The sequence below is a fragment of the Hoplias malabaricus genome, chromosome 8 (genome assembly GCF_029633855.1).
Source record: "Hoplias malabaricus isolate fHopMal1 chromosome 8, fHopMal1.hap1, whole genome shotgun sequence".
Classification (NCBI taxonomy): domain Eukaryota; kingdom Metazoa; phylum Chordata; class Actinopteri; order Characiformes; family Erythrinidae; genus Hoplias; species Hoplias malabaricus.
The window spans coordinates 9,286,465-9,308,848 of NC_089807.1; the positions used below are offsets into that span (position 1 = coordinate 9,286,465).

At 39.6% G+C, this 22,384-nt stretch overlaps 1 protein-coding gene across 1 annotated transcript; it reads right to left on the reverse strand.

The window, feature by feature from the left end:
- Window positions 1-3,084: 3,084 nt before the first annotated feature.
- dcaf5 (ddb1 and cul4 associated factor 5) lies at window positions 3,085-20,721 on the reverse strand. The gene is made up of 8 exons (XM_066679123.1): window positions 19,900-20,721; window positions 19,131-19,274; window positions 17,334-17,510; window positions 16,642-16,771; window positions 16,012-16,225; window positions 13,079-13,145; window positions 12,101-12,228; window positions 3,085-5,724 (listed from the first exon to the last, which is right to left on the reverse strand). The coding sequence occupies exons 1-8, from the start codon at window positions 20,108-20,110 to the stop codon at window positions 4,468-4,470; spliced, it is 2,328 nt and encodes a 775-aa protein (XP_066535220.1). The 5' UTR covers window positions 20,111-20,721; the 3' UTR covers window positions 3,085-4,467.
- Between the last annotated feature and the right edge of the window lie 1,663 nt (window positions 20,722-22,384).

The window sequence follows — 22,384 nt, forward strand, 5'->3', positions numbered from 1 at the left end:
CTGTGTGTATGTGTGTGATGTTAGGAATGTCTGCTGATGTCATGGTCCTATAAATGTGTTGTTCTTTTTTCCTTTTCCAGCTCCGCTGCCCTCTATTCATAGATAATTATCTGCTAAAGTGGAAGTACAGATTTAACCCTTTAAATGTTTTTAAACAACTATTATGTATAAATTCCAGGTAGGCTCTGGATCCACCGCGACCCTGAATTGGATAAGCGTTTACAGATAATGAATGAATGAATGAATGAATAAATGAATGAATATTATGTATAATATATATATATATATATATATATATATATATATATAGCATGAATTATTCAGTACCTACAGTCAATGATTCATGAACTGTCACAATTTATTCAGAGCCAGTGTGAAATAAGGGAACTATTGTTAATTTGGTGACTAATATATTTTGTATCTGTTACCAATTGCTCAATATATTCTAGTTATGATTCAGTTACTACTATAAATCAGCACACACTTGATAAATAAAATGGATTACTTATTTAGTAACCAAGAAGGACTATTTAATAACTAAGATAAACTTTTCTGTAAGAACTGTAAATTATTCTAAATATTCAGCTAACATGTTTTATTCAATAACTGCATACTGCTCAAAATCTAATGAATTCTTTTTGTAACAATTACGAATTATACTGTTACTAGTTTCATTCATTGAATAACTTCTACAGACAATTCTGTAACTACTGTAACATAATTTGATTATAATTTGTTTTTATGAAACTTAATTTAACTGACAAAGGTACAAAGAAAAGCATCCCAGCATTTTAATTGACCAATGTAATTCATTCATTCGATCATTATCTGTAAGCGCTTATCCAGTTCAGGGTCGCGGTGGGTCCAGAGCCTACCTGGAATCATTGGGCGCAAGGCAGGAATACACCGTGGAGGGGGCGCCAGTCCTTCACAGGGCAACACACACTCACACATTCACTCACACACTCACACCTACGGGCACTTTTGAGTCGCCAATCCACCTACCAATGTATGTTTTTGGACTGTGGGAGGAAACTTGAGCACCCAGAGGAAACCCACGCAGACACGGGGAGAATACACCAACTCCTCACAGACAGTCACCCGAAGGAAACCCACGCAGACACAGGGAGAACACACCAACTCCTCACAGACAGTCACCCGCAGGAAACCCACGCGGACACGGGGAGAACACATCAACTCCTCACAGACAGTCACCCGGAGCAGGAATCGAATCCACAACCTCCAGGCCCCTGGAGCTGTGTGACTGCGACACTACCTGCTGCGCCAACCAATGTAATTGTGTTTTGTAAATCCATTATGATGGTCCAAAAATACACTTTGGTAGGTGGATTGGCGTGAATGTGAGTGTGTGTGTGTCGCCCTTTGAAGGACTGGCGCCCCCTCCAGGATGCATTCCTTGAGGATTTCATTTATGTCTGTTTATTGGGATATTTAGAAAAGCATTTACTGCTATAAAGATGACATCTTTCCCTGGAGTTTCATGGTTATTTAATCATTACAATCCAGGCATCATTCTTCACATGCTACTACAGTATATCTTTGTAGACATTGCCTGCATGCAGTCCAGATCTTTTAACTGTTTTAATCATGATGAGATGAATCAGTCACCAGCCACTATTGCAGTAAGCAGAATCTGAGCAAAAATGGGCAGTATTTTCACTTGGATCCTCTGTTCCAAAGTGATTGAATAGTTTAATATGATTTAACACACTGGTGAACAAGCATCTGCCCATAATTTTTGCAGTGTTTATTAAAAACAAAATATTTACAAATTTACAATCAGTACCAAAATCTTGTTCAGTGAAAACACTGTAAATTATTTATTTGTGCTTTTGTAAATTAAATAAAGTAGAATTAACAAATCATAGATTTTTTTAGATGTTTTTCAGAAAAAAGTTTAAACTAAATATTAACTACATTAATATGAAATGACTACGTCTTGCAGTACTGAATGTAGAACTGAATATAGAACCAGACTCTCACAGTCAAATGGGTTAAAGCTATAATTGTGAATGGCAGCATCTGTTGGTGGTTTGGTTTTGTTGATGTGCCAATAGAGGCTTTTAATTACAGAATCAAAACTTGATCTGTATTCAGAACTGGCACTGGACTTTATTTAACTCAAAACTGGTTCAGTTCGGGTGTGACCCCAGGAAAGAGAAAGGGGCATTTTTCAATGGCAATACCTTACTTCTACTCATTTACATTATTGAATAAGGGACTAATATTTTTCTGAATTCAAGCTGTTCAAATTTAGTTCCTATCTATCTCTGATTTAGGAGATTTTGAATTTTATTTCAGACACAAATGATCAGAAGAGGGTGGTGCAGCAGGTAGTGTCGCAGTCACACAGCTCCAGGGACCTAGAGGTTGTGGGTTCAATTCCCGCTCCGGGTGACTGTCTGTGAGGAGTGTGGTGTGTTCTCCCTGTGTCTGCGTGGGTTTCCTCCCACGCTCCAAAAAGACACATTGGTAGGTGGATTGGCGACTCCAGAAAGTGTCCATAGGTGTGTGTGTTGCCCTGTGAAGGACTGGTGCCCCCTCCAGGGTGTATTCCTGCCTTGTGACCAATGATTCCGGGTAGGCTCTGGACCGACCGCGACCCTAGACCGGATAAGCGGTTACACATAATAAATGAATAATCAGAAGAGAAAAAAAAATGTCAGTATGAAGGAATTTGCAATTAAGGTGGAGGAGAGAGAAAACATTGTTCCTTCACACCTGAATTTTTCCTCCCAGTTTGGAAAACTTAAATAGCTACCTTGTAATCCCAAAACCAGTTCTCTAACCGTTAGGCAACAGCTTTCGTATCCCAAAAAAAAAAAACAACAAAAAAAAAAAAACATTTTTTAAAATATGCCACATTGTATGTCCATAAATGGAGAATTTCACAGATTTTCCACAGACATGGGGATTCCTGGTCTTATGAATTATGGGGATTTATTTTTTAATTGTCTTAATTCCTCTTAAGAGATGAAGGGCTGTGATATTCAAGGATCAGAAAACACTTCTAATTTCAGGCACAGAATGTAATTCAGCTTTCAATACTGTAGTATTTTTAAAGATGGGTACACGAACAAAAACAAACACAAACGCATGCCTCACACAGCTTTTAATGTGATGCTGCATTGCCATGGTGACAGGGCCCAGGCAGATGGGATGCGAGTGAATCCCTCCACATTGCCATGACGACCACTCTTGGACAATTTAGGCTTTATACTTTTGCCAAACGTGGACAAAATAAGAGACTTGCTTTTGGGAACAATGAAAACTCTCAGACTTTAATGGGGCTGTTGCTGAAGCAGCTGGATGTGGGTACCATGGAAGCTATGGAATCATAAAAGATTCCATAAAAAAAATGAACAAATCTTTCTAGAATCACACAGATTGCATAACATCCTGCAAAACAAAGAAAAAGAAACCAGAACAAACTGGAACAGTTTCAGTGATGAGTTCAGCAGTATGTATGCTGAAACTGTTAAGAAAATGCACGATAAATCAAAAAACAAACACTCAAATCCTATAATACAGGCTGCTCTTTTGAGCTTCATGTTTTAATGAAAAAAAGCACTATATGAGATGTTGTTTACTTGTTTTGCTTTTTTTTTTAATCATAAAATGTTTATTTAGTGTCATTTCTGGGGTTCAAATTCCACAGTGAATGACATCAGGCAAAGCTCTCCGATACAACTACCTACAGAGTGCATGTGAGAGAGAGAGAGAGAAAGAGAGAGAGTGAGAAAGAAAGAAAAAAGAAAGAAAGAAACAAAGACAATAAGAGAATAACAGTTTTAGCAAAAATATTGAGTTATTTATCACAGAAATCGCAGTCCAATAAGAAAACAAGCATTTTATAATAGGAAAATATGCTGCACCTATTCTACAGTGAAAGAAAATGCTTAAAAATGTATGTAATTTTCTAAGGATAATTTTGTTACTTCTTAGGAAAATAATGTATACATTTAAATGAACTCAATCATTCAAACACATTAAAGCATTAAATAGAATAATTATTCCATGAGTGCTGCTTCTAGCAAAATATTGATAATCAGCATTGGGTGAGACTTTTATTGGTGTATTTCTAAGAAAACACTTGATAATAGTCTGTAAAGGCTTTATGTCACAATACATTGAACAGTTGAAATGCAAAACCTTCAGATATATTTACTAGCTGTGGCAGTGTAAAGGATTTTTTGTTTTGGTTAATTACATATTTGTGTATCTCTAAAGGAATTTAGAAGAGAAAGAAAGGGAGAAAAGACAGAAATAAGAGCACTCCTATCTGGATCAAAGCTTGTATATATTTGTATCCTGTTCTGTCTAACTTTAATAACCAAACACTGGAACACACCGCAGAAATGAACAAAAACCTCAAAATGAACCAATGAACCCAAAAGTTTGTTCGGCCAATCACCGAGTCTGTTTCTACTGACGTCATCATGAAAATCATGTCTTAAATTTCTTCTCTAATGGAGGCTCTTCCTCTTCCTCTCCAGATGTCAAACGTGTCCGTTTCTGGCTTCGAGGTCCTGCTTGCTCTGCCCCTGCCCCTGCCCCAGAACAACCAGGGAGAGTTGAGTCTACAAGGTTATCAACATGAGCAAATGCTTTATCATTTAGCATCATTTTTTTTTGCACTTTTCCATCATCATCACTACTTTTCCCCTCCTCTAGCTCCTCCCTCCAGCCCATCCTCGTTTCAGACCTCTCCATGTGCTGCAGGTCATGGCCCAGAAAAGGCGAAAAGCCTTGGAACCTAACGCGAGGCTCTGCCTTCTGGTCTGAGGAAGGGGTGGGACTAGACATGAAGCCTTGCCCCCTTTCTTTATCTGCGCTCCTTACTGGCTGGCTATCGTCTCCTGAGGAAGATGATGACGATGAAGGATCATGGATGGAAATTTTCGGGTAGCTGCTGTAATCTGTGGCACCCTGCAAGGTGTGGACGGAGTCTTGACCAGAGAACTCTGAGTGACGCCTCCTTCTGGCTGCATTTCGCTGGCGCATGCTACTTCTCCGCAACTCCGCCTCCTCTCCCTCACTACTGGAGGATGAGCTAGAAGAGGAGGAACTGGGTGAGGAGCTTGAAGTGGAGGCATGGCCCACAGAGGAGGTATGGCTAGATAGGCTGGAGACCCTTTCGCGAGGGCTGGGTGAACGTGGACGTGGTACTGGGTCCAGCCAAAATCCGCTGGAGTCCGAATCTTCATTAACGAGGTCTAGTAGGAAGGCGGATGCACGTGGCCCCGCCACCCTTCTCCTCTGTGTGCCTGACCCATCTGGGTCCAGTTGCTCATTCCCAGACACATCGGGTCCAGCTAGAGACGATGAGGATGAGTGCTCAGAGTCGGTATGGTGACCACTAGGCGCATTAGCCTGTGGTGCTGGAGTAGCAGAGCCTCCATCTCGGCTTGTGCGAGATGAACGGCGCCCTCTAGCATGGAGTTGCAGAATGGCACCTTCGCTCAGGTCACTGTCCGAGTCTGAGCTCCATCCTTCGATCTCACGACGTACGAGCGAGTCGAAAAACGCCATCATCCGCGGGTCTTCCTGCATTGACTGGCTAACATAATCATGTGAAAGCCCACTGCCACTGTTCAGCACCAGGCTTATATACTCCTCGTGTGTGTAAAGAGAGCGGGATTTATCCTCGACACGACCTTCCAAATCACCAACACTGTCTGGCTGCTGGTAAGGACTCCAAACCTAAACGAGCACACAAATACACAATAACATTAATAACATTCATTGAAAATTAATACACTCATTGACATAAATGAAAACTGCTATGCCATGTCATCTGATACTAATTTAAGGTCAATGCTTAGGTGGTATTCATTCATTCATTCATTCATTATCTGTAACCACTTATCCAGTTCAGGGTCGCGGTGGGTCCAGAGCCTTCCTGGAATCATTGGGCGCAAGGCAGGAATACACCCTGGAGGGGGCGCCAGTCCTTCACAGGGCAACACAGACACACACACATTCACTTACACCTACGGATACTTTTGAGTCGCCAATCCACCTATCAATGTGTGTCTTTGAACTGTGGGAGGAAACTGGAGCACCCCGAGGAAACCCACGCAGACACGGGGAGAACACACCAACTCCTCAGTCACCCGGAGCGAACCCACAACCTCCAGGCCCCTGGAGCTGTGTGACTGCGACAATACATGCTGCGCCACCGTGTTGCCCTTTAGGTGGTATTATACTCGCTAAATTATCATCAGATATGCTCATTGTTTTGTTTGGTTTCTGGCCAAACTGTTTTTAGTAATACTAACAAACTTTAATGGTGGCATGGTGGCGCAACAGTTAGTGTCACTTTCACACAGCTCCAGTTACCTGGAGTTGTGGGTTCGATTCCCGCTCCGGGTGACTGTCTGTGAGGAGTTTGGTGTGTTCTCCTTGTGTCTGCGTGGGTTTCCTCCGGGTGCTCCGGTTTCCTCCCATGGTCCAAAATCACACATCGGTAGGTAGATTGGCGACTCAAATGTGTCCGTAGGTATGAGTGTGCCCCTCCAGTGTGTGTTCATACATGAACATACTTTAATCCAGTGGCCCCCAAAGTTTTTCAACCATGTCCGCACTTTCTGCAAGAAAATATTTGAGCCATTTTTAAAAAAACACTAACATACATATGTTATATGTCATAAAAGTTGACACTTTCTTTAATAGCGTGTAAATTGAAAATGTTATACATTTTATTTATAGCTAGGTAAGGTTTGGGTTTTTTGCTTCTGTGGCTCCCTCTAGTGTAATATACTTTTACAGCACTGTACTAAATCAACAAGGAAGGGTGAAAGGGGGATGGGTTCCTACCCTCCCTCCTACAAAAGTTACATAGTGCACTGTCTGCCGTGCTGAGCCCAGAGTAGCACAGACAGAGGCTCTATGCTACCTATAACAGCTCAGTGGAGCACAACAATAATTTTGAAGCTGTAATTTTAAGGTAAAAATATTACACGGTGTTCCTTTAAAGTTTGTCTATGTCGGTCCACCCATTTATGCTAGTGTGTGTCTATGTCTGTCTGTCTTGACTTTGTCTACTTGTCTAAGACTGTCCATGCAGGTCAACACCCAAGTAATAATTTTGAGAATATGGCTGGGTGGAGGAAAACATTGGGGGATCTAAGTGTGAAGCTTCACCACTAGTTTATGTGTATGCCACCCACACTCAGGGCTGGATTGGCAGTCTTTTTTTTTTTTTTTCAGCCTGGGAGTTTCTTGCCCAAGCATGCCCCACTTTTCCTGTGGTGCATGTATCGGGATAAATAAAGTGAAAATTCAGCTCTTACTATCCTGATTTATTTAAAGCCTGATAAAACATATGTAGAAGATAACATTTACTCTTACATTGATAAAATATTCCATGTCAAGAATAGGTTGATAGCAAAAAAAAAAATTAATAATAATAATAATATAACTTTAAAAAACAGACTTTGAATGGTATTAAAACTTGGTATTAAAATGTATCTCACACTTCCCTACAGAGATGCACAATGCACCACTGTTTACATGTTTTGATTCATACTTAGAAAAGTAAAAAGCATCTATAGCATCCATACCCGCCAAAGCATTTCACTGGCTTCTGCATCTATTTTTATATCTGTATCATTGTCAGTAGACATGAGAATTTGCTTCTCTGTGAATATAAGCATGAATGTCTCCAAATGCTCCTAGGTCAGTGAGTTCGTAGCCTAATTTTAACATAATTTATGGTTAAGAACTTCCTCGCACATGCAACTTGACTGCAAAAAAGTGTCAATAGGAATGTATGTGTTAGCCCAATTGCATAGTAAGTATGTGAGGAGGTTACTGTGAGAAAATGTGACACAAATTTTGCAGGAAGAACTGATCCTGCTCTCAAGTTTCTCAAGTCTTCTTCTGTATAAGACAGTTCACCACTATCCTGTCCATATAATAGTTCTCACTTTGGAGTGAACTAGTTAACATTTTCACTTTGGATTTGTTATATGTTTTATTATTTATTCACACAAATGTCAGAAGGAACTCCTGCAGCTCCGCCTACGTATTTCAGTGAGGTGTGCAGCATGAAGAAAAAAATCCATGTTCTTGGATTTATATACTTGATATAGAGGTTAAGACAGAGTTATGTAGGACATGGAGGTTAGAGATGTAAGCAATTTGAATTTATTTACAAAATTAGCAAAGCGAACGTGAAAATGAGTAATAAGAAAAGACCAAGAACAAAAGCAAACAGAGAAATACATAACTTGTGAATCAAAAAGGGAAAATTCAGAGGTCAAAATAGAGAGAAACTAAGCAAGCAGTCTGTATATGTGAAGAGAAAACGGGAAAAAAACCGTCAGTGTGCTGCCGAAATAAAACATGGCAATATTTCACATCCCACTTATACGCATGAGAGCTGCTTTGACCTCGGTAAACACCTCTACACTATGTTCACTTACTAATTAAATGATTAATATTAATTTGATATTTCTACACATTTTAATATCATTTAAATAGCTTAACTGGAATGACAAGGTGGCTGTTCATATTAGCAGAGCCCATTGTTAGAGGAGCCTTTGTGTACGAGGTGGTTGACTGGTGGGTTCATACTGTGAGTGGACACAGCAGGACACATCCCATACTCAAGCAAATTATTCAATAAAATTTTCAATTGATCTGCTTTCGTCACAATTCAATTCTCAATAAAGAACATTTAACAAATTCAAATTTTTAAAACATTTCCCTGACATTATTTTCCTCCTGATTGGCCTAAAAGTCGCTTACCGCTTACCACTCCAGCAATGCCCACACTGCTAAGGATTATGAACTGAAAGACAATAAGTATAGAAAAGAAACACATTTATTCTTCCAGAATCATTTCTGGTAGACAGAGCTGGAGAACACGAGGGCAATATATTTGAAGATCTCTGCGCAATCCATTTTAAGCAATCACATTCATCTTTGCTTGTAGGCTGATAACCAATTACGTTCCACCTGCCACTAAAAAAGCGCTGCTTCCAGAACATTTTTGAGTAGTGCTTTTACATACAGGGGTAAGACAATGAAACTGAAACCTGTCATTTTAGTGTGGGAGGTTTAATGGCTAAATTGGACCAGCCTGGTGGCCAATATTTATTAATTGCACATTGCACCAGTAAGAGCAGAGTGTGAAGGTTCAATTAGCAGAGGGTAAGAGCACAGTTTTGCTCAAAATATTGCAATTCACACAACATTATGGGGGACAAATTGTTGGTGCACGTCTTGCTGGCGCATCTGGTACCAAGAGAGCAAGTGTGATGTATCAAGAGCCACGGGATCCAGGGTAATGTCAGCATACCACCAAGAAGGATGAAACACATCCAACAGGATTAACTGTGGACGCGAGAGGAAGCTGTCTGAAAGGGATGTTCAGGTGCTGACCCGGATTATATCCAAAAAACATAAAACCACCAGAATTAAATGTGCACCTCAACTCTCCTGTTTCCACCAGAACTGTCCGTCGGGAGCTCCACAGGGTCAATATACACGGCCGGGCTGCTGTAGCCAAATCTTTGGTCACTCGTGCCAATGCCAATGTCGGTTTCGATGGTGCAAGGAGTGCAAATTATAGGCTGTGGACAATGTGAAACATGTATTGTTCTCTGATGAGTCCACCTTTACTGTTTTCCCCACATCCGGGAGAGTTATGGTGTGGAGAAGCTCCAAAGAAGCGTACCACCCAGACTGTTGCATGCCCAGAGTGAAGCATGGGGGTAGATCAGTTATGGTTTGGGCTGCCATATCAAGGCATTCCCTTGGCCCAATTCTTGTGCTAGATGGGCGCGTCACTGCCAAGGACTATCGAACCATTCTGGTTCAAACATTGTATCCTGAAGGCGGTGCCATGTATCAGGACGACAATGCACCAATACACACAGCAAGACTGGTGAAAGATTGGTTTTGGAGGAGCGAGTCAGGAAACATTTTCCTCCACCAGCATCACGTAGTGACCTGGCCACTATGTTGCAAGAAGAATGGCTTAAAATCCCTCTGACCACTGTGCAGGACTTGTATATGTCATTCCCAAGACGAATTGACGCTGTATTGGCCGCAAAAGAAGGCCCTACACCATACTAATGAATTATTGTGGTCTAAAACCAGGTGTTTCAGTTTCATTGTCCAACCCCTGAATGTACAAGATTTTTCACTCATAACAGTTATGGAAATAATAAACAAATATTGTGTGGTGTTTTTTTTTTTAGTAGCAATTACCTGAATATCTTGTGTGTTTACATTCTCTTATAGTCATTAATATATTACAGCTAATGATGTATACATCCAGGAAGTCTCTAATACATTCAGCTAGTCACTACATTGCAAGAACAAAACAGAACAATCTTCTTAAGCAAGTAGGGTGTGATTGCTGCATTTACACTGCTTTAAAATGAAATGTATTTTGTATTCTTTATCTGAATACTGTTTTAATGCAACATTCCCATCAATGATGTTTTTCACTTCATAATGTGGCGTATGATTTCAAAGGGTGACAGATCTGAACTAATTTTTTTTGCCAGGACTCATTCACACAGCTATTGTAGTCCATGCAAGATGTAGACTAGCCATGTCTTAAGCTAAGTCTTCCCAGAAGTTGCCCCAAAACCTGTATATATCATTCAGCATTAATGGTGCCTCCACATATGTGCAAGTCACCCATGCTATGTGCACTAGTCCACAACCACGGATGCTGGCTTTTGACATGTGCGCTTATAAGAAGTTGGATGGTCCCACTCCTCTGTAGCCTGAAGGACACATCATCCATGATTTAAAAAATATCAGACCCAAAGACACTTTTCCACTTCACCTCAGTCCAAATTTCATATTATGGTTGTACAATGATCTTAAGTATGTCACTAATTCACTGTTTCTGGATACTGTTTATGCATGATTTCTTCTTTGCATTGGTTGGGCCCAAAGACCACAGCCAACTTATACTGGTTTTAGGCCTTGTCCCGTGCTTATAGAGATGTCTATGGCTTATCTGAAACATTTAATGATATTTTGTGTATGATGTAATCCCAAAATTCTTTACTATTTTAAGTTAGGAAAGTTATCCTTGACCTCTTTTTAAACCCAGTCATGTTACTGACCTATTGCTAATTAACCTCCTTTTTTGTAGCATTAAATAACTTTAGCAGTCTTTTGATCCCCATTCCAATTTTTGTAACGTGTTAATGGCCTAAAATTCAAAATGGGCAAATGTTTATCAAAAACAATATATTTCTCAGGTTCAACATTTGAAATATTGCCTATTTTCAATTAAATACAGGATTTAAATGATTTGCACTGAATTCTGTTCTTGAGAAAGTCCTGGAAATGAGTTATAAATAACACTAAGATAAGAGGAAAAAAGAGAACAGCTGTTCTAAAGTTCAGACATCACCAAAACAGTTTTTATATTACACTTGCCATGCTTTTCAGTGGGAAGCACAGGCTAAGTGAAGGGTGAATAGATATAAATCTCTGAAATATGTTACAGGTTTCTTAAGGGCAGGTAGGTACGGATGGGGGTGCTAGGTGAAAAACAAACAGCTGCAGCCAAAAACTATTATAGCACAGAATCTAAGTCAAGCACAGACATGCAGGTGCATATGAACACTCAGCAGATACATGCACACAAATGACTGACATATTAAAGAAATAAAAAAAACACACAATTTTTGCTCTAAAAATCTGGACCACACGATATAACAACTGCTTCCCAGAACAAAACCAGATACAGAAACTGGATAATGACCTTGGACCCATGAACTTACCCTCCCAATACCAGGAAATTGCCCATGTGAGACTTGGTACAACAAAGAAATTACCAGCATGAGGCTAGTAAAATACCCAGGAAATGCCCCACACAATACCCGGGAAATTACCCACTCGAGACCAAGTGCATCCCAGGAGATGTTGGCTGTACAAACACACTTGGATTTTCATGGTAAAGCACAGTTTACAGAAAAACACCTCCTGCTGGTATGTTTGTCCAACTATGTGTATGTGTACGTGTGGAGAAATAAGAGTTGATTATTTCTTTCAGGATAAATAAAGTGTCATCTTATCTTATAATATAATGAGTTCTCACCTTTATGACCTTCTCAACTCCAGAAGAGCAGATCATGTATGTGTGGGGGTTGAAGCGAACCTGATTCACAATAGAGCGATGACCCTTGAGCACCATAAATGCCCCATTCACCACTCGACCAGGACCCCCTACACAGAGAGAGAGAGAGAGCGAGAGAGGAGGAGACAGGATGAAAAAATAAAAATAAAAAAAGAGAATGATTGAGAGATTAAAGTTTAATAGATGGAAGGCACACCAAGATCAACTGAATAATTTTAAAACTGTACCCTTTATTTTACAGTTAGAGTAATATATTATTTGTAAATATGTTTTTAAAAAATCTGTATATGGTTGTAAAATATATAGCGATATACCTAATAAACACAAGGTAAGTAGAGCTGTAAAAACTCAAATTTATTACAAATAATAGTTAAAATAAAAATAAAAGTTTGCGGTTAATATGTGGCATGAACAACACTTTCTTTGTGTACTTTATACAATTAGTTAGAGCAGTAATTACTGGCATAATATAAAAATTATTCAGAACCACACTGTGTAGGGAGCATTTATAATGTATTGTTTACATGCTACACAAATGTTATTACAACTAAAAGGTACCAGGCTTGTACATCTGTACTTATTCACAGTGAGCTTACAGTAAAATGTAGTTATTACTAATAGTTTTGCAGTACATTCTTTACAAGTACACAGTAACCTTCATAAAATTACTTCCACTGTTGTAAGTTTGCTGGATAGTCTTCAGTAACACTGAGGTTACAAGACTGTAAAATAAAGTGAACTGTTGAGGGTGGTAACTGGGGAGTAACTACTTTCTTGTCTTTGTCATATACAGAATGCCACTGAACACAGTACAGAACTTTTATAATATATTATTATGAACAATTTATACACATATATTCTAATAATACACTTAATTATACTTAACTTTCCAATATTATTACAACCACTACTACTACGAATAGCATTATTTATAATGACCTGCTTCTGGGTCCTTTGGGATTTTCCACATGTAGAGATTAAAATCATCCGAGCCAGAGAGGATATACTGAAACATACAAACACAGTTATTAATTCAACCCAATTATACCTGTTCAAGGCGCCACGGTTTATCATCAAAACCGGGGGAGAATGTAAGCATGCCTTTGGCTTTAATCCCCAGCAAGCACTGTCACTAAACTGGCACAAATATTTACACATGAAAATTTAAACTTAAATTAGGACTCAACATGGTCAGTGCTTGTAAACTTAAAATACATTCATTTTAAAAATAAAAGTGACAGTTCAAAAACTTGTGAGAGGCCATCGTATACTTCATGACCAAAAGCTTGTGGACACCAGGTCATCCAGGATTTTGTTTGAAGGGAAGAGTATAATTCATTAGCTTCAACCCTTGGCAAAAACTGGAAAATTGCCATGAGGTTTCGTTTTCAATTAGTCACAAGAACATTAGCACAGTCAGGCACTGATTATACCACTTACATTATTAGTTCTTGATCACAAACACCACACCAACTGATCCCAACAAGGGAATACTACAATGGAGTAATCATTCCAGACAGCTAAGTTCCACTGCTCCACAATCCTGGGGGCATTATACCCCTCTGAAGGACTCTTGGCATTGAGCAAATTAGACTTGTGCTGTTCCTCCATTGCACCACATTTCTTTATTTGCTTTTTTAAAACAAAGATTATTCACAGTGAGTGTGCAGTTGAATGCTTGGCCCACAATGGGTGACCCTTACAGTAGCTGAATGAACTCTTTAGTTGGTGTTTATTAAAGTTATTGGTCATAAAGGCTATTTGCCAATATATACAGCAGCTTCAGCTTTCAGCTTGATCAGAAAATAAAACATTAGACATGAACACAAAGCCAGCTTTAGTACATCAAGACAGGAATCTACTGGCCTGATAAAACTGATAAAACATGTCAGTACAGATATGCGTGTGCATGTACACACACACACACAAACCTGATGCAAATCTGCACATTGCAAATGTAGCACTGTAGCATGTAATATATAATAAAACTCTCACAAAACTTAGGGTACTAAAAACAAAAGGTAACTTGATCCCTCTGAGCAGGCCACCATCACACATTGCATGGCCAGATTTTGATGCTTATCTGCCCAATTTAGGTTCATTTGGGGCAAGACTGGGATCTGCAGGGGCAGCTAGGGCACTCCGAATGGTGTGTCTATTCACCCCTCAGTATTTAGCAAGGTTCCATGCACTTTTTTTCTGAGACCTTTCTATCACATCCACAACCTAATTTTAACAATTTCATTTTTAACATTTTAACAGATTACTCCAGTAATCTGATTATTGATTATGTCAACTGTAATGACATAATCAATGTTATACACTACACTTCATCTATTATAGGTTTTAATTTTCTGGCTGATATATGTGCAAGATCAGTGACAGCAAAAAAATACAGGGATATTTTTCACACATCTACAGTATCTGGCAGATGCTTCTATCCAGAGAGTCTTACATTTTAACTATCTTTAATTATATGGCAGAAAAATTGTATCAACCCTAAATACTCAGGAAAGCACAAAACTATTGCCCTTAAGAACATGTAGTTGAGTGAATGAGAGTAGTTACTAGCTGAGTGTTCGTAGTTCTATATAAGGCTGCGTTGAGCGCTGAGAGTAAATGCTGGCAAGGTTTTGATGGGAAAACACGAAGAATGAATTTGGTAACATCTCACAAATGCAAACGAACCTCAGCTAATACTAACAATGATATCACACACAAGGAGCTGTCCAAGTTTACAAGAGCATTCCATCTTAACTCCATTCAGTAAAGCACTTCCATACAGAGAGGGGAGAAGTTAACAGCATTCACAAGATTAGCTGAAACAGATATAAACATTCAGGCATGAAATAAATTCGAGCTTTCAAATAACCATGACATACCTACAAGTCTTCTTCCTAACTATATTGGGAGTGAAGTTACTTTATGCAGTTGCTAGTAGACCAAAACCTTTCATCCCAATTTTTGGAATTCTCCTTCCTTCCATAACATAATTATAATCATAAGTAAAGGTAATTTTTTCATTCATTCATTCATTATCTGCAAGCTCTTATCCAGTTCAGAGTCGCGGTGGATCCAGAGCCTACCTGGAATCATTGGGCGGGAATACACCCTGGAGGGGGCGCCAGTCCTTCACAGGGCAACACAGACGCACACACATTCACTCACACACTCACACCTAAGGACACTTTTGAGTCGCCAATCCACCTACCAAGGTGTGTTTTTGGACAGTGGGAGGAAATTGGAGCACCTGGAGGAAACCCACGCGGACACAGGGAGAACACACCAACTCCTCACAGGTAATTTTTTTAACTTCTGCTATCAATTGCAGCTTTGGGGACACATTTGATATAAAACCTGAAAATGTAATTTATCTATTTATTATTTTTCTTTGCTGCCTTTTCTCCATAATCACTCACTGTGTCTGATCTTCTGCAATTAGTTTCTGTAGATTTAAGTTAATTATTTCTTCTGCTGATAGCCTTTCTTACAGAGTGTTTCAACTGAAAGTTAAGGAATTGTATACTGGATTTTGAATGTGAAATAACTGATATTTTGGCTGAAAATAATAAAATGCACATAACCAAATTATGACCTGAAACTGTGAAGCCAGAACTGCTGTTTCCAATCTTTTGGAAAGTATCTCTTCCCAAAATAAGCTAATCACTGCAGGATTAAATAACTTATCCTACCAGATGTTGACCTCTGCAACAGATGTTGCAGCAAGTAAATGAAATAAGAACGTTCAAAACATTTGGGTTTGAGCTAAATGTTTGATGGTGTAGACCAACATCAGTACTGCAACAGCAGATGGAGTCAAGTGAGTTTTAACCAGCCAGCTGTCTGTGTGTGTGTGTGCGTGTAAAACTTACCTGGTCTCTGTCTCCAGCGAAGCAGCAGCTCTTCATGGTGCAGGAGTTGAAGTATCCCTGATTGTCGAACTGAAAGCTGGGGAGGCGAGAGTGCAGCTCGTACAGAACCGGAGGAAGACGACGACGAAGAGCAAGCAGCTGAGTCCCAGCACTGTTAAACCTCACACTCATTGCACTCTGCAGAGACAAACTACCCCCATAGCGCAGCAAAGAACTACATACACAAACAAACAGAAAAATAAAACAAAAGCAGATCAGTTAAGTTATTCATATTAACTTACCTGCACTACTGTAAGTATGAGAATATTTATACACAGCACTCTGCTGCCCTCTAGGTGACAATGAGAAAATCTGGCAGTGAAAATTCTGTACAATGCAAAATGGACTGTATTTCATCATTGGCACTGTACAAAAAAAATACATTAAAAGGTCAAAAGACATTTTGTGGGAAAGGTCTAATCAACAAACATCTTCTGGTTTGTATCTTTGTTGTTGTTGTTGTTGTTGTTTAAACACTGGGAATATTAGCATTAATTTACCAAAATCTATGAGGGGTTGCCATAGATTACTGCAATGTCAATTACGTAAATGTGTATTTGTGATGTTAAAGTGTGCATGTTGGTTTTTCACCTGCGAGGTTTCCGAATGTCCCACAGACCCACTCCCTCTTTAGAGTTTGCGGTGGCGAGAAGGCGAGGTTCTACTGGGTTAAACATGACACTGTGGAACGCAGAAGGATAATTCGCCAGGCAGAATGGTTCTAAAATACAAAACAGCAAAAAAACAAAAGAAAAAAGAGGCTAACATTCAAAGACATTTCTCCAGGTAGAACAGTTCTAAAACACCACAATCAGGTCAATAAAATATAGAAAACGCTACAAAAATCATTAACATCTGATCAGAGTGATGTTATTATGGTGATCGGATTATCAACTACCACAACACAGTACATTTACACCTGCCCACTACAAGAACTTTGGCATCCAGACACTGACAGAAGTCCTGCAACAATAGATGTGTTTGTGAGTGTGTTTGGAGATTCAGGATTTGGGGAATAAATCCAATTGTAATTAACTAAGGCTCAGGCCTGTTGTTCTGGGCAAGAAGACTGTAACATCTGCTTTTTGAGGTTTATGGCTTAAACACTGAGCAAATTAGGAGATTCTGCCTGTTAGTAGTTCAGTTCTGATGTTACTATATAAACGTGTATGTAACCCCTTGTGGGCGCACTTGTGTGTAGTGCATGTCATTGTCCTCATTTATGTAGTGTGTGTACCTCCATTAGTTGGCTGCCAGGTGTGTGCTTGTGTGTGTGTGTTTACCTCCATGTGGTGGCTCTCGTGTATCCCAAATCAGAACCCTGCCGTCATCCGAGGAACTGGCAAAAACGTTGTCATTAACAGGACTGACGGAGAGACCGTAGACAGCATCATCATGAAGAAACACATTCAGCGTCTCACCTCGCTCAACATCATGCAGAATCACCTGCTCATCATTACCTGCACACAAACACACAAGTATTACTAAATGCCACAAAATTATGAAATAGTCTTGCATTTCCAGACGTAGTCATTCGATTTGACTATTCGATTTCACCCAGGTGCTTCTTCAAACTCCCATCATCTCAAGGCCTGACTACTGAGCTCTATGCTGTCTGGTCTTCCTCTGTGAACCATTTGGTATTGGCAACTGATCCTGCATACAGGCAGTATGACCTATATTTATTCTTCATAAATACACTTATGGGCGGCACGGTGGCGCAGCAGGTAGTGTCGCAGTCACATAGCTCCGGGTGACTGTCTGTGAGGAGTGTGGTGAGCTCTCCCTGTGTCCGCGTGGGTTTCCTCCGGGTGCTCCGGTTTACTCCCACAGTCCAAAAACACACGTTGGTAGGTGGATTGGCGACTCAAAAGTGTCTGTAGGTGTGAGTGGGTGAGTGAATGTGTGTTTGTGTTGCCCTGTGAAGGACTGGCGCCCCCTTCAGGGTGTATTCCCACCTTGCACCCAATGAATGAATAAATACACTTTTGTTATTACTCTGCTGTGTTCCCTTCACTGCCTTTGTGTGACTGAATCAGAGTTAAAAATTTCATGCTTTTTTGACGAGCCACAAATGAACCAGACCCTCCCTACCTGATGGTCTAAACCTGGTCCATACCTCAAGCAATTCGAATTCTAAAGCAAAGTGAACTTTACTGTTATTCAGACTGCTGAACAAAACTGGGCTTCTCCAAAATCTGATGTGCAAATATAACAAATGCAAGTGCATGGGACGCATACTATACAGCACAGACAGACATAAAATTTATGTATTGAAAAAATAGACAAATCTTGAATGCTGTATAGAAAATATTGCACATTGTTCACAGTTGTAGTAACTATTACAGCAGAGTGTAACAGGGTGTGCAAACTTGACACATGTAAATAGTGATAAAGGGCACAAATGATGAGAAACACTAAATTATCGCCCAAAGTAATATTTCCATTTTGGAGTGTGTTTCAATAAATGGGTTCAGTCAGTCCAGTTCAGTCCTGATAGGTCAGTGTTGTTAGAGGGAATCGAGTAATCTGACAGCCTGTAGAAAAAGATCTTATTTCTTTGAGTATATGAGCTTTGTGTGTGTGTGTGTGTGTGTGTGTGTGTGTTTAACAGCCCTTTTAGGTCAACATGTCATTTACATTGTCAGAGGGAGTTGAGTAGTCTGATGGCCTGAGAGAAGAAGTCTTATAGGTATAGATCTTATATGGATGGGAGTGAGGTTCTCATGATTTTGTCTGTAATCCTCGCCGCTCTCTGGATGGACTACTGGGTTTGAGGTTTTAAAGCTTCCAAGACTAGACTGGGAGGCTGCTGGTCAGGGTGTTCTCTTTAGTGCCACTGTAGAAGGATGTGAGGATAACCTCTGTTCCACAAACGTTTTAAAATCCAAATTCATCACACTGAATAACCTAGCATTGCATTGCTTTATGTTTCTTTTTTTCCAGGGATTTACTGACACAGAAGGATATTTGCTCTTTTTGGTTAATAAGCAAATAAGGGTCATGCTCAGTGCACTCTAGTTTAAGGTTGTTTGACTGATTGACTGACTAAGTTATTTTGTTTGGTCTTTGTATCTTACCTCCAGAGAAAACACGAGTATTTGTGCTGTCAAATGCCAAGCAGAAAATATTGGACAGATGCTCCCCCTTCAGTTTGATGGGTCTGGCTCGGGAGTTGATGGCCTTCTCCATGTGCCACAATAACACTCTCCTATCATCTCCACCTTAAACAGAGAAGACTTCATCATAAACTTACATTTAGTTGTGGGCAAAATAAGGTGGGTTTGATATTCTGAAAGAAAGTATCATAGCCTGTGCAGAAAATTATTTAAATATGGCATTTATTCTGCACTCTTGCACAATAGTGTGCGATTTTTACTTATTTGCTGGGTTCAATATATAAAAAAGCCAACATAGTTTGGTGTAGTGCTTTCGGAACAGAATTACTAATTATTGCTTTGTTCGTGTCTGAGGCTTCTCCTCACGCCTGCGAGAGGTCTATTGCCTATTGCTCTGACTCTCCTCATCCAGACTGTGAGTGGTACATTGCACTGTGATAAATACCAAGTAATTTATATATATATATATATATATATATATATATATATATATATATATATATATATAGTTCCAACAACCGAAAGTTAAATGTGTTTGCTAACTTAGGTATGATTATTTATAAAAATTGCACATAAAAAATGCAAATGTAATTTTGATAAGAACACGATTAAGTCTTTTATCTCTAATACCTAAGATAATGCATTCTGCTCTAGACTGATTTGGTTTAGTTCTTTTGACATTACTATCCTAATAAAATGTTTTTATAAAGTACAGTGATCTGCTGCTTACCGGACACCAGCCAATCTCCTCCATTGTTCGAGAACTCGATGGCATTGACACAGCCGTAGTGTCCAAGGATGTCTGTACGGTAAAGACTACTGCAGCCATCCAATCTCTGCCTCTGAAAGTCTGCCTTCAGCAGCTCAGAGCCAATCAGACTGCGGCGCTGAAGAAAGCCCACAGAGCACCGCATCCCACAACCACTGACCGCACGCATCATACATACACACGCACACTGTATTATACACACAGTCAAATCATCATACACACTTACACAAACACACACCCTCTTTCAAATCATTATTTAAACATGCATGCACACACAAACATACTTTTACAGAAACACACACAGGCATCTGTCATCATCATCTCACACAACACTGACAAAATCAAACAAAACCAACACTCTTACTCAGATACACATGCCATACACATATTCACATACTTACAGACTGACAGACACACACACACAGGGATACAATAGCACACATCACACACACACAGAGAAACCCAAGATTCAGATACACACACAGTCACACAACGTTACACTACCAAACACTCAGATTTTACACACACTCGAGATTCATATGCACTAGTAAACACGGTAGTCCTTTACGCGCACACACACACACTTGCACAGACACGAGAACACACAACTACACTACGTGCACACAGCTACGCGAACACACACACACTCATACGCGCAGTTACACAGTTAAACTCTCGCACGCTGTCTCCCTGCTCTATCTCTCTCTCTCTGTTTATTGTGTTGATTCGCAGCTGAAGCCGCCTGCGCTCCGCCATCGCTTCCTGCTTGCACACGCTCTGCGTAATGACGTCAGCGGCCCAGCTGACGGACTGACATCACGTCTACGTCACACGCAGTGACTGACCGCATAATCCATAAAAAGTGTTTATCAAATTTATATCAAGAACTATTTAAAAAGTATTATCCAGAATGTTTTGTTATACAACTGCCAGTTTCAAATACAAGTAGAGATAACTGTGAGTTTTCTGTATAAATATGACCTATAATCAAATTTCCCATAAAGGTAAATAAAGATAATATTAAATTTAACAAATAATACAAAACGTTAATGGTATATTATTTATTTTGTAAAATGGACCGGTATTACAGGTAAGTAAGCAGCAAAAATTCGTGAAGATTTGCTTCCATTTGCTTCCCCCCCCCCCCCCCCCCCCGTGCAGAAATAAATGCAACTACTTCCTGCTGATCATCTCTCCGGCGGACTCCACTCTGGCATACTGATGGGTTTATCCTCACACGAACAGGTCCTTCCACAACATCTCGTTTGGTCAGCCCTTTGACTTGGCAACTCCAACACATAACTTCATCAGATATTCTTATAATCATAATAAAAACCAATAGAATTAATAATCCTTATGGATAATGCTTTGATTAAATCCTATGCTTGGAGTTCATGATTCCCTCAAAGACGGCAAAACATTGCCAGCTGCTGCAAAACAGGTCTAACACACAGATGAGAGGCATATGGTGGGTTGTAGTATTTGCCTTTCTTTAGACAAGGCTTCTCATTTAAATTATTATTATTATTATTATTATTATTATTATTATTATTATTATTATTATTATTATTATTATTATTATTATTATTATTATTATTATAACAACATAACATGACACCCAGGGGGGTGGCACGGTGGCGCAGCAGGTAGTGTCGCAGTCACACACCTCCAGGGGCCTGGTTCGATTCCCGCTCTGGGTGACTGTCTGTGAGGAGTTGGTGTGTTCTCCCCGTGTCCACGTGGGTTTCCTCTGGGTGCTCTGGTTTCCTCCCACGCTCCAAAAACAGACGTTGGTAGGTGGATTGGCGACTCAAAAGTGTCTGAATGTGTGACTGTGTGTGTTGCCCTGTGAAGGACTGGCGCCCCCTCCAGGGTGTATTCCCGCCTTGCGCCCAATGATTCCAGGTAGGCTCTGGACCCACCGCGACCCTGAACTGGATAAGGGTTACAGATGAATGAATGAATGACACCCAGGTCCGTATACCTTTTGTTAATTGGTTCTCCATTTCTAATCATACAATATAAAAACAGAGAACGACCCATTTCCCTATTTTTAACGATATAATTATCATTAATTTAAGTAAAGCAAACCATTTTCTATAACATAATGAAACTAAATACAACAAAATATGAACAAAATATGTATATGAACAAATGTAAATTAAAAGAAAGTTTTTTTTTCCTGCTTATGGCCAATTATGTGTTGGGCTGCAGATTTTAGCCATAACCAGAGATTCTAAAGATTACAGATAAATATACTTGACCCGTTTCACTATTGAAATAGAAATATGGTCAAGGACGGGGCAACATATGCTGAGATTTCTATTCACATCAGGGACATGGGTGCCTGGAGAGGGTGTTCTAAGGCTAAATAGATTATTCCAAGCCATAAAGGAAAGTATTTATAAAAAAGAGCTAATGACAACAATGAAACAAAGAGTAATAA